Source organism: Cyrtonyx montezumae, unplaced genomic scaffold (assembly GCF_038088225.1).
Source record: "Cyrtonyx montezumae isolate F1298 unplaced genomic scaffold, pur_monq_1.0 scaffold_0, whole genome shotgun sequence".
Lineage (NCBI taxonomy): Eukaryota > Metazoa > Chordata > Aves > Galliformes > Odontophoridae > Cyrtonyx > Cyrtonyx montezumae.
Genome location: NW_027071824.1, coordinates 4,310,910 through 4,324,538, shown reverse-complemented (window position 1 = coordinate 4,324,538; position 13,629 = coordinate 4,310,910). Strand labels below are relative to the sequence as shown.

General features: G+C 41.6%; 1 protein-coding gene across 1 annotated transcript in view; it reads right to left on the bottom strand.

The window, feature by feature from the left end:
- WDR26 (WD repeat domain 26) overlaps positions 1–13,393 on the bottom strand; it is a 28,777-nt gene extending 15,384 nt beyond the window's left edge. Inside the window, exons 1-6 of the mRNA XM_065738059.1 lie at positions 12,567–13,393; positions 11,242–11,341; positions 11,057–11,113; positions 4,412–4,548; positions 3,745–3,842; positions 2,854–3,010 (exon numbers count right to left, since the gene is read on the bottom strand). Of these exons, the coding sequence (XP_065594131.1) occupies positions 2,854–3,010; positions 3,745–3,842; positions 4,412–4,548; positions 11,057–11,113; positions 11,242–11,341; positions 12,567–12,904 (887 nt within the window). The 5' untranslated portion in view covers positions 12,905–13,393. The remainder of the gene's footprint in view (positions 1–2,853; positions 3,011–3,744; positions 3,843–4,411; positions 4,549–11,056; positions 11,114–11,241; positions 11,342–12,566) is intronic.
- Positions 13,394–13,629: the final 236 nt, after the last annotated feature.

Genomic DNA, 13,629 nt, shown 5'->3' with positions numbered 1-13,629 from the left:
ACTGAAATAAAGTATCTAATAAAGTTATTCACTGTTGCATGTACAGAATTCTAAACTTAAACTATTACTAACAGCTAAGCTCCTATTCACTGTATGTAGGATGAAAGATTTATTCTTCAGCTTCTGCAAGAGCTCTTTTTCAAAAATGCTGCATTAACCAACAGAAGCATGCAGGAATGCAGCAGCATTCATTTCTCACTTGGGTTTCATTGAGAACTCAGACTAAAGCATGTTTACATGAAACCTAGAAAAGAGAAGTCCAACAGAGAAGAAAAACCAAAAATCAAACCACCTGAAGGCTCTCCAGGTAAAAATAAGTAAATAAGTAATAATTTATTCATGTAAATACACGGCCTGCTCCAAAAGTAATGCCTCCTATTATTTTGGTAGATGGTGGTGATATGACAGCAGAGGTGGAACCTTCCCAACCATGTTCCATTACATTTTGTTGCTGTGCAACAGATGGCAGCAGAGGGGCACTCTGACACAAGGGCGTCTGACATGGAAGTACATAAGGAGCAAAGGGGCGTGACTGAATTCCTCCATGCAAAAAAACACTGCACCCACTGACATTCATCAATGCTTGCTGAACGTTTATGGAGACCAAACAGTGAATATGAGCACAGTGAGGTGGTGTGAGTGTGCTTCAGCCATAGTAACAGCAACATGAAAAACAAGCCATGCTCCAAACAGCAAAACAGACTTTTATGAGCATGGCATGCAGCCTCTTGTTCAACAGCAGCAAAAATGCATAGCTCATGGAGGTGACTATGTTGACAAACAGTGTTCTGTAGCTGAGACCTCACTCTATCCAACAGTGTTACTGTGCTCTTTGTGTCTGTTGTAATTTACAACTAGAAGGCATTACTTTCCGAGTGACCTATGCACGTAAGTAATCGCCCCTCTCCAAGAGCATCTATTATCAAAATAGAATGCACATTAAGATTCCACATATCACCTTAACTCCCAGCAGTATCTCTTTGTCACCCGTTCTTGTGAAGTTATTAAGATTTAGTTAAACATTCTACCCATTAGTGCATCTTTAAGCATGCTTGCTTCAAGTATTGCCAGAAGTCCAAAATATTAGTTCCAACTAAAAAGGGAAAGTTGTCAGTGTTTCATTATTTAGCTATTATAGAACTTAAGTTGTCTAAACTATTAGACTACTGTTGTGTCTGTCAGTTTAATTAAATTTTGGCTTCCACTGTCTTTAACTCACCTCATTATGCCCAAGCATTGCACCATGTACAGCGTATCACATACTGATCTCAGACCCCTGCAATAGGTAGTTACAACAGGTTGAGTTGAGGACAGAATGGAAGCCTTTATTTTGAAGTGCTTTTGCTGCTTTTTTGTTTTATATTTTTTTTATAATTAGTTTGGCCAAACTTTCATTCAGCAAGTAGATTCAGATAAGGGGAACTGGAGTCCACGTTTATCACGTGGTACCTAGCTCTATCTAGCCTATCTTCTTGCTCCTTACAATTCACTCGAATGCTCTTTAAGGTTTGATTACACACACTGAAGTCTCCTACAAAACATCTAGTGTTATTTATGGGCTTGTGGAAAGACTAAACCACTCTGTTAGTTTGGTTTTAAGGCTCACTTCTGCAGCAGGGAAGCCACAATTCCTTTATCTGATCATTTCCAATAGCTCTTAAAATGAGCAACAGTCAGAAAGTCCATGCACATGAGAAACTGCTAGAACAACATGATGTAGCAGACAGAAAGTAGAACAACAGTCTTAAAAAAGTTACTTGAATAAAGTACCAGTTACACTAATTTTAAAACCTTAAGATGTTTACAAGGAAGTACTACAGAAGAGTGTATCTTTCAAAACAGATTCTAAGCGTTCGAAGCAGCTGAGTTCATGAAGTCTCTGAAAACAAGTTTAATTTTTCAGATGAACTAACCTTAACTCATAGAAAGTCTCATGTAAGCCCAAGTTTTAGCCCACTACATGAAAGAAAAAAAAAAAAAAAAAAAGAAAAAACAAAATCATAGAAGGGATCGTATGTGGCCTGCATTCTGCAGGTGTCCAAGCCCTCATTCATGTATTCCTGCAATACAACAGTTTTCTATAAAAACTAGACTGAGTTTTTAGATCCTTGGCCAAGTTTTCAATATATAAAGAAAGCCAGCCAAATTAGGCATTTGTTAAAATAAAACATACCACACCAACATCCTCCTGCTTCTGTCTAGAGTATGGCATTTTTACGATTCAGAAGCAACACCGATATGCACATAGAATAGATGCTCAGAATCTCTCCTTAATACCTTTAGTAAGAACTGTTTTCCCAAACTTTTATAATTCATGTTAGATATTAAACAAACGTATACTGAACATTTCAACTCCCTAACCTGCGAGTCTTAGAAGCACCTTGCTGTTCACTACTAAAAGCTATAAGTTGACTTTATTAAGTGTGTTTCAGTCAGCTTTCTGCATTCCAGTAAGCTTGAAGGTAGTGTGATTAACATACTAGTGATAGCCTAGTTAAAACATGGCCGTCACGTATTGATTAATGAACAGAATGGCTGCCCAAAGTTATGAAGCAACAAGCTGCTAAGGCTTAGCATAATATCCTACTCATATCCACCCAATTAAAATTTTAAAGCTTCAGTATGGCTCCATTGTCCAGCTCACATCCAGCTACCAAAGCCTTCCATATGCACAATGTATGAAAGTTTCCAACTCCACCTCCAACCACTCCATTTCTGAGACCTGTCTTTTCCCAGAACTGCGAAAACACATTAGAATCACTTTCATGATCCTGGAAACAGTAGGCACAACTAAGTTCTTTTAAGAAACAAAAGATATTGCCATCTATGTTACAAGTAGAAAGGGCTTCTTACCTACTACAAACATGATCTATAAGCAGCGAGACAGAATCTAGATTACTATCTAGTTTGGTATTATGATATAGGCACCGGTCCCGTTGTAGCTCCACAGCCTGACGTAGCAGGTTCTGTAAACGCCTCGGAGGAAGCATCACGGATGGGGGTAGGTATGCTATTAAAAAAAAAAATTGTTGAAAAATACATATATTAGAAACAAGTTACGAGTATTTGTTAATTTGAGTGTTTTTGGAAGAGACTTCAGTGAATAAAGCTTAAAGCTTCAGGAAAAGAGTGCACACAGCTTGTAATTTCAGATGTATACCTGTAAACGTGACAAGCACGAGTCTCTTGAAAGCAGAGCAATATGCAAGATACTTATAGCTACAGTATATGCTGTCATCATTTACACAAGCTCTCTCACGACCCAGTGCATTAACAAAAACCTGTCAGATCATAAAGCAGCATCAGTTGTGTTCATTTGAGAAATTCTCACTTAATACTACAAAAATGAAGAATACAATGTATCAGAGCTGTAAAACCCATGGTATTACACCAGCCAGAATTAACTAGAGGAGAAACAAATCCACAGCACAGTCCGAGATCACTATTAACCAGCACTTGCATCCACAGTTTCAACCTCTCACTATAGCTGGCATTTACAAATCAATCTTTCCCCTGCCCCAAAACAGGAATTCATCACTAGATTACATTCTTAATGCATGCAACAGAACTAAGTAACGAGAGCTGAAGATTAGCTGCAGAAGACTAAAACCTAGAGGTACATAAAGAACTACAAGAAAACAAAGCAAAAGCTGGTAAATGCAGTTAGAATAAATCTCCTGGGATATATGATTATGTAACGTGTATTTGATTTACAGAGGTGGAAATAAACTCTAAACATCTTACTCTGGAGTTTGTCCAAAAGTTTAGATCTGGAAGCTGTTCCTTTCCCTTCCCACTCAGCTTTTGCGCGCAGGTCTTCTGCATGGCTACACATCAGATACCTGTTTAAAAACAAACAAAAAACAAACAAGAAAACACACACACCAACAGACCTCTTTCTGGAATCATTCTTTTCCACTTTTAAGCATGATAAATAACATTTTTAGTTAATGCTAAGAACAAAGGCAAGGAAAGCAAACATTTTTCAGAACAGACACTTACAAATTGTCAATAGATAAGAAAACAAAAAGAGCCCCAGGAGGGTTGTTTTCAGGAGGTAAAAATTTCTTATTTTCATCTAAGAACAACATAGATGAAATTCACCTACTTAAACATTTATTTTTTAGTTATAAGGTAACAGATCAATAATTCCCAAGATCAAATGAGTATGCATGCGTATGTATTAACTTGGGTTTCAATTGAAAAATCATATCAAGTTATTCTCATGCATCAATAATATTATCTACTGGATGCTTTTTCTTTACTCACCAGTTTAGATAGCACACCTCACTACAGATTACTATCAAAAGGATAATAGCTTTAATACAGTTTGAGTTTATGAAGTCAGTACAAGCTATCAGAAGAGCCACAGTATTTCTCCAAAAAGTCCTCTCAAAGGCCAAGCACTTACCCACTGAGGACATGAATGCGTTCTGTATTATATTTCAGTGGCGTCAGTTCACAGCGTAGAACTTGAAGTGCCTCCAGGACCTTGCCATCCTCCAGGTACTCCAGGTACTTCTGCTGCAGCAGCAAAAACTTCATCCTCTGACATGACAGAAAGCAGCAGTCAGGGGAAAAAGGTTGACTGAAGTTTCAGAAAACGTTTGAGCCTAAACAGAACAGTAGAAACCATTCTACTATGCCCTTCAGAAACACAGCTATATGTAATGTTTCATCACTCAATTTCCTTTTGCTGGATTTTCAACAACATGCAGCAATTGAGTTATTGATGCAGGCATCCTCCTACCTCCTTTCTCAGATCCCCCCTTCAACTTGCCTTCACTTCATATTCACACTCTTTTCAGCCACTGTTCTTCAAACCCTGAATTAGAGAGGCTTCCCAATCTTGAAAGCCCAAGAAAAAAGAAAAGCTCAAGAAAAAAAGCCCAAAAGCAACTAATCACATACTACAGACCACATGAGAGCACAGAACACAAGAAGCCAACTTGACAAGTTCTCATACTGCTTACATAGGAGCTGACATGGATTGTTTGCATAGCTGTGTAACATATGGCAATAAAAAAAAAAACAACCAAAAACTGACACTGCCTGAGGTCTTGCTTTGTAGTATATTGCTTTCCTTGGGTGTTTTATCATTTTTCAAGAGTACGGGATAAAAATAAATAACAGATCCCTAAATTTAGGAATAACTTTTTATTTCTTACTGTTGTTTCATCATTTTCCTTTCATCTTGTACAGTTTTTTTCGCTTTGAAATAAACAATCAACCCTACCAACCTAACAAGTAACGTATGTGGAATTAAAACAGCAGACATTTCTTCAGAAATTTATAGTTATACCAAATTCTTAGACAGTTTGACCAATTCTGGACAAAACTATTCAGGGTCTGTACATCTTTGTTACTGCGAACACTTAATCAGAGAGAAAAGATGACTCCAGTCACCAGGTTAAAGAGGAAAACTTATGGTCTTATGCATATCAGCAAAAAAAAAACCCAACAAAATAAAGATCACGTTTTGCAAATCACATTTGCTTTCCTAGGGAATACACCACCATTCAACCACCAGTTCCCTTTGCTTTGTCACATCTCAAGCACCTCTCTATTTTCATGCACATATTTGGTCAATGTTTACTTGTTAGTTTCAGACCGACTGCTGGCCTCCTTAAGGAAAGGGATAATTGGGAAGTTTAGGACATCCTTATCCTACTAAAGCTTACGCAGAAGTTTAAGGTTTCAAATCTGTAAAATCTCAACCAGAAAAAGAAGCAGTTTTAACATCTAGAGATATTCAGTTCTGCAAAAGAGTAACATTTCCATATACAGTGCTATTTCATTATCATAAAGCTTTGTGAAGCCTCTATTGCCTATGGCCTGTATGTGATGGGCATTCCTGGATTATATCTCCCATAGAGTTCTTCAGTTTGTTTGGATTGGCAATCGTTAGAACTGAATATGAAAACAGAGCTTTACATTACAGTTGTCTTTTTCCTCCAGGTACAACAGCTTCGGGTTTTTTGTTTGGGTGATATGTAGAGAACTAACAGGAAAAAAGAGCCAAAGCCCAAACTTAACCTGAGGGGTTGCTCCCATGCACTAGGCCAGCAGGCCTCAGGCTGTAGCTCACACAGCAGCAGGCAGGTCAGGAGCTTCCTCTCCCAGCTGTGCACATGCTCAGAAGGAGGCAAGGAGCTCTCCTAGCACTCACAATACCATTTTTTCCACTCCTCTTTGTCACCTCACACGGATGATCACTATAAGGTAAAAATAGTCTGATGTTTCCAGTTTATAAGAAAAACTATAATTCCTTCAACTCTTTCTCTCTAGTTACTGCATATAGCATTTGTTCATTTTTTGTTGTCTTTCTCAAACGTAATAACAGTACCTGTATTTAATGACTATTTCCCTTTCTACTTCTAGAGCTTAACATGCTAATTTCACTTCTTCAGAGGAAATAAAGCATATTTTATACAGATAGATAGACACAAAACCCCTAAAAACCAGTTTTTGCAATGCCAATCCTAACAACGCCATAGATCACTACCGTGCAGAATACTGCTGCCAGGTCATTCAGAGAAGGAATTTCAATTTTTGTTTAGAAAAATATCATTTCCAAGAACAGCCATCAGTGCTAGGTGGAAGTTTGGCATATTGAGAATACAACACACTCAGAACAGTGTAGTACCATACACTTCCTGCTATTGCTAACATAATGGAGAATCAGAAAAAAAGATAAGCAGCTCTACATTGTAAAATGTCTATAGCATAAAGGCAGGGAGTGAAACGTTAATAGGAAAACTATTGTATCTAAGCTATTTTAATAAGTGCTCCAAAACTTATACCCTACTGCAAACTCAGTACCACAAATACAGCCTCTGTAAGGCAGAAGGATTCAAGTGCCACCATTCTTCAAAGTATTTATTTTTTTTTGTGTGTGTGTAGGTATCAGGATACTCCTTCCCACCACTTATTTTTGTGCAACTTTTATCTCTTGCCTGACAAAACATTTCACAGTAACCAAGTTTTGTCTTTCCTTTCTCTCAGCTACTTTCATATGCCCCACAAGAGCTAATTACTTCCAATACAATCTTCTCAGGTCAAATAACACCACTCTGAGCATAGCAACTTTTCTAGATCCTAAACAGTCGCTTCCATGAAGAAAAGAGAACTCTTTGGAACACTGACAGCTGTAGCACAAAAGCAGAAATCCCACCATTTAACTCAATGAATCTAAGACCGATCAGATGAAGTGCACTCAAAAATAAAACTTACTCAACTTTCCATATTCTTTAGCTGCCTTATGAAGAAAGGAAATGAAAATTACTATAATTTGAGTTATACCACATACAACATAATGGAAGCGCCTGGAATTTGTCATTACCATTTCAGTGTTTGTAATGGAAATTCAACATCATTACATTCTTTACTGTTGAAGAATTTCAATCCAAATACTACCACCTCTTAGGATTATAGCAAATAATAGAGAAGTTTCTTCAGTCTACAAAAAAACCTGAAGATTCCCAATATAACAGTTTCATCACAGCAGTCTGATTGCTCTTGTTCAGTTAGCACCCTCCCATCCTGTCTTTCAACTCTACAGTGAGGATGAGGACAAAGTACATCACTTCTCTGTTTCTAGAGGTTATTATTTAAGTACAGACTGGGCCTCTAATCATCCTGAGACAAAACAAAGACAGATTCAAAAGAACTAGAGTTGCTGGTTTTGTTTGTTTTGTTTAAGTGTAAATACTCAGGTTTTGTTTTCTTCAAACTACAGCCTTTATTTACTACTACTGATATTTAGCAGAAAAGCCCCTCACAGAATCTAAGTACTAGAAAGTCTGACTTACAGCATGATTCACCAGCATGAACTAAAGGTAAAGACAATGGAAAACGACAGGACAAGTATCCTACCACAATCAAGAAAACAAGACTTTCTGATCACTGGTTACTGTAGTAATCTTCAGTAGCTTAAAGAACAACATGCAAAAGAACATAATTTTAGGATTAGATTTTGCTATTATTTTTGACCTGCATACCTCGACAAGTTGTTACTGTACTAGGAGGCTATGGTTCAAAATAAGCCAGCAAACACTGCTGAAACAACTCTTTTCAAAATGAAAAAAGGTAACCATAAGATACACTGAAGTGGTCACCTGAAGTTCCTACATATTCTCTCAACACAGTAGCTATCCACTTACAGGCCTGCAGCACTAAGCCCCTGGTTTCTGTGACTTTTACCTTCAGCATTTAGATAGCCTTGTAAAAGTAAAACTGATAAATAAAAACACTTAACAACACCCAAAACTTCAACTTCAATGTAAAGATCTGAATATTTTCTGCCCTACAGAATTTAACAAGTCAGTCACTGTATTAAATCTTGTCACCTAAAAAGGGATCACCCCTCAATGCAAGAGAGATGCCACACAGGCAGGTGGAACACTTCACTGACACAAAACAATAAATTTTTATGCTGTATACTTTCAGAACTTGGGGAAAACTCAAGTAAATGGGAAAAAAAGTATATAGTTGCAAAGTATATTCTAGATTATAACTACAGACAATATCTAGATTCCTTCCCACATTCAGCTGGCTTCCCAAGACAGATGTTAAAGTATGCCTGAATAGCCCTAAACTAAGCAACACATTGGGCTAACTTGGAGCAGAAATTTTTTAAGTGCTATCCAAGGAATAAATTTAATTATCATGCTTGACTCCAGTCTGAAGTTTGTCTCAAGACAGCTGTATCTTACATGCTGGAAAAGTAAACACGGCTAATCGCATGCTATATTGCTAATACACAACACTCAGTTGTGTTGATGCAAACAGAAATAAAGAGCAGACTGTCTTCTCCCCATCCACATCCTCCCCCATCCAACATCCACAAGTAGCTTTTAAAAAAAAACATCTAAAGTTCACGGATGAAGAGCAGCCATTTCATCTTCAGCATTTTCAACTGTAGATTTTCCAGCACTTTAAAGAAATAAGTAATTAAAACAGAAGTAGAGTTTTCAAAGTACATATGTAAACCCTTTACTGAATTGATATTTCAGAAGCAGTCATATATCCTGGTTATTTTGACCAGGTCATATTGTGAGAGACGAGAAAAAACCCAAGGAAAAAAAATACATAAAACATAACTCCTAATTTGTTAAATACTGTGTCATCTAAAGTTTAGGTCCTCATTCCTTCTGCATGCATGCATTGAGTCACACAGTATGAGTAACAGAAGTCAAACCTAAAAATCTCATTTTTTGTTTTTGAATTGTTACCTGCAGCATCATCTTGCTTGCACTACCCCTAATCAAGACTCAAGACATTTATTAACTTTATTAGCTCTGGCTCTCATGCAGTCCAGAATAGCTGTAGAGCATAAAGCACCTCTCCTTACCTGTAATGGCCTTTTACTAGGTTTCCAGTTGCTGACTGCACTAACTCTGACCCAGCCTCTCACCCACATACAAAACAAAACACAAAGGGAGAAGGAAGGGCATGAAGATGGTGAAGATGGAGAGAATTATACTTATCCTTGCAAATCAGCACTGTCTTACAAAAAAAGACAGAATATTTACAAGTTAGCTGTTTTAATTTAGATGAAATTTTAAACACAGGAGAGCAACTGAAATTATTTCATATTTGTTTCAGGTAGCACTCAGACTGCATCAGTTATCTGTATTGTAACCAGTTTTATTAAAGCAGCTAAACATTAGCATTAAAGTACAGGAGGATGCCTTTCAAAGATGATCAAAATAGCAGAAGACAAGCTTCCTCTTTTCAGAAGAAACTAATCTGAGGGAGGAAAAGTACAGTAACAGTGGACAGTTTAAATCTCTCAACTCCCAGAGATGAGAAACACTTAAATACTATGAAGAAACTTTATAACTTCCAAAGGGAGAAACACAAGAAAATTTACTTCAAATGATCACATTCATATTTACACGCAGTGGTTTCAAACTTCCAGTGCTCACAATCAAAAACTGCACACAATGCTCTGAAGCATTTGAAGAACAAATCTTCATTTTATCAAGTCTGAAAGAGGAGAAACTGGACAACTGGTCTAAGAACTGTCACATATTGGCCAGATCAACAGAGCAGAAAGTAATCTTCTCTTAAAAATTCTTCGATGTTTTGCTAAACATCTGTTTTTCCTACTTCACTTCCTGTTCTCTCGTTCTTTCCCTCCCCCACCGGACAGGAAATTGTCTTGACAACAAATGAATCAGCTAGAAGTAGAGCTAAGCAGCCATCAGCTGATTCTTCACTGTTTACAGTCACAGACACTTCAAAAAGCACTGCCACTTTTTTCTCCCTAAGTGACTCTAGTCGTCCCAACTTCATTTCATTAGAAGGAACATTTAAGCACAACAGAACAGGCGGTCTGCAGAGCTAAGTAGTCATTCTTGATCTCAAAATAGAAAAAGCAAGCCAAGAAACACTTTCCTCAAAGTAACTGAAATCGTAACAACAGACATCATAATTGTCAAGTCACAGGATCTGCAAATGTCTATTTCTAGGTTCATCTTTGAAAAAAGACAGCCAAAGAGAAAAAGCTCCAAATAAAATCCCAAACAGCAACACAAATACGTTTGCTCTTTAGAAGCCATCTGGAAAAGCAACAGTATTGTTCGTGTTCTATAGCAGCCCCTACATTCCCACTATTACAATGCCAACTCTACATTTGCGTTACCGTATCTTTACTTCCAAATTTTTCTTTCCTTAAAGAGAAACCTAACTCCAATAAATACAGCAATAGTGAGAAGGATTTCAAGTTTGAAATTAGTATTCAACACAGGTAATTTCCATGGAAACAGACCTATTTTAGGCCTGTTGGAGGATCTATATTTCATCAATTTAGTATACTTAACAACATTCAAATATTCACTAAAACAAATACTAGGCTTAATACTTTGGTGCTTCCCACCTCACATTCTAGAAAAGAGTGAAAAGCTAAGATTAGTAGGTGTTGAGATAGCATGCAAGCTGCTTAAACAACAAAGAAAGTAAGAACTATGGACAACTAACTCCATAGTGCAAGATCACGCTATTCAACTAGTCCAACTATACAGCTCTGAAAGAGTTCAAGTGTGCCTCTTACCACAATTGCATGCGGAGAATGCACTAAGGCCTTAAGTTCATTCAGGTCGTTCTCTGCCTGCAGAAATTGGCATAAGAAAAAAAACAAACAAAAAAGAAGTATATAAGGAGGGTGGATTTTGAATTCTCTCACAGATACTATGAATTTAAACAGTGGTTAATACAGTCCTAGAAGCCCTACGTTACCTTATCCCATTCTCCTTCCATGACATGATTGCGGAATTTGGTAGCAGAAGGATGTTCTAAACGACATCCTGACTCTTGCATGAGAAGATCAACAGTCTGGCTGCAGGAGAGATACAGTGTAAAAAAACCCGACCAGTTTCACCCTCACAAATACACCGCCTGCTATGATAACAGTTAACCACATTTATAAGTAACTTTATTAAAGTAAGAACACTACCTCCAGATTCAGATGCTTGTCCAAAAGATTATCTCAGTTGACTGAGACATGTAAACAGCTGCCTATGTCTAAAACAAGTAGCCAGTTAGCTTGAGAGCTTCGCTGAAGTACCATGAAGGATGTGACTTACCAGCCACCCTTGCATAGGAGATAGACTTCATGAAGGAAGAGACAGACTACAGCTGTTAGCCACTAGCTATCAATCCCTGATCCTCCCCCCTCCCTACCTCCCATAAAAGAGCACAGAGCTATCCACACCTGCAACAGGCCCGTATTAAAAGACTGGCTCCTTAAAATAAAATAAACAAACTCACGGACCTGCAGCCCTCCCCCCTTTATACTAAAAATAGCTTATTTACTGTGGTGCCGTCTATGAACGGTCACGAGTTGTCTGTTGCTGTAAACTTGCCTCTTGTGTCAGGGGCAATTCATTTAGCGTGTTAAGTTCTTTGTAATTGACCCGGCCGACTTTGTTTTGAAGACTTGTTTTGTGGTAGCTACGTGAAAGCTTCGCAGGGTTCCTATTCCAGAATCACGATGTGGTGGTTTGAGCCTTGCTCACAAAGTGAACGTCGTGCTTAAATTCACGGACTCTCCTTCCTTCCATGTAAAATTATTTCCCCTATTCTGATTTTAGGAGAGAGCCAACGCGCTCGTTCCTAGCCTACAGGATCTTCATCCAAACACGGGGCTGAGACCTTTGCCATGGGCGAGGATGAAGGTTTGGCAGCAGAACACAAGAGCCAGTTTCAGCCGAGTTCGGTGGCTGCCAGCAGACAAGTGAAATCTTGGAGCTCATCTGCCAGAAGCCTCCCCCCACACCCAGCTGCGGGCTCCATTACGCGTATACCCGATAACTTCTCCCCCGCTATCACGTCGGTATTGATCCACCTTATCAGCGAGCAGCCCGACTTCCATATTGCCGTCCCTTTCCCGAACCGCCTGGGCCCGCCGAGCGGAGCGGCACGGGGGAGCACGACGCGTTCCCGGCTCCATTTTCGCGAGCCCACGGCGCTGCCCTGCCACTCATCTCCCCACCCCACGCCGCCCCGGTCCGCGGAGGGCCCATCCCCGGCCGCCTTCCCCTTCTTGCCCCGCCGCCACTTACTTGAGGCCCAGGCCGTGGAGGTGCTGCCCGATCAGCCGGATCACGTCCTCGTCGGACTGCGAGAGCCGCTTCTTCTTCTTCAGGGCGCTGCCGCCGCCCCCCAGCTCCGCGGCGGCCGTGCCGGGCCCCCCAGCGGCGGGCACCCCGTTGTTGACGCTGAGGCCGCCGGGGCTGCCGCCGCCGCTGTTGGCCGAGGGCAGCAGCCCGTTGGCGTGGGCCAGCTGCTCGCCGGCGGCCGTGCCCGCCGAGGCCTCGCCGTTCTGGGCGCCTAGGCAGCCCAGCTCCGGGCCCTGCGGCGGCTGCTGCTGCTGGCCCCCTCCCGCCCCGTTGGCCTGCATGGCGCTGCCGCCGCTGCTCGTACTGCTGCCGCCGCTGCTGCTACCTCGGAGCGGGGCGGCGGCGGGGGCGAGCCCGGCGGGGAGCGAGGGGGACTGGGACGAGGTGAGGCCTGCTCTGCCCGCGGAAGCCCCGGGCTCTCCTGCTCCCTCCGCCGCCGCCGCCGGGGAGGCCCGGGCTTTCTTCCGCGGGGGCGGGGAGGCTCCGCCGGTGTCCGAGTCGGAGGAGGAGGAAGCGGAGGCCAGAGTTTCCTCGCCGAGAGCGGCCGTGGTGGGAAGCCGGGGGGGCGAGGAGGGGGAGGCGGGGGGCGGCGGGGGTGAGGGGAGGCGGAGCGGGGCCCTGAGCCCCCGGGGGTCCCGGAGGCAGAGCCGCCGCCCGCTCGGGGCTCCCTCTGGCGATGGCGGCCGCCGCTGCCTCGAGCCCCCGCCCGGCAGCCCCGGGCGCCCGGCCTGCTCCGCTCGCTGCCCGCTGGGTTTGTCTTCTCTCAGCCCAGCTGCAGCCTAATGGAGTCCGGGCCGGGACGTCACAGGAAATTCCTATACTGCCCCCTACACACACTTCCGCCGCCCAGGGCTGGGGGTTGGGGACGGGAGCTATGGGGGACGGGGTGCAGGTGGGGCAGAGCTCGCCTCCGGCCTCTGGGCGGTCGCTGAGGGTCGGCGTCTCTCAGCGCCTCTGCGAGGGCTATAGGTGTCTGTGAGGGCTGTGTGTGTGCGTGCAGTATGGG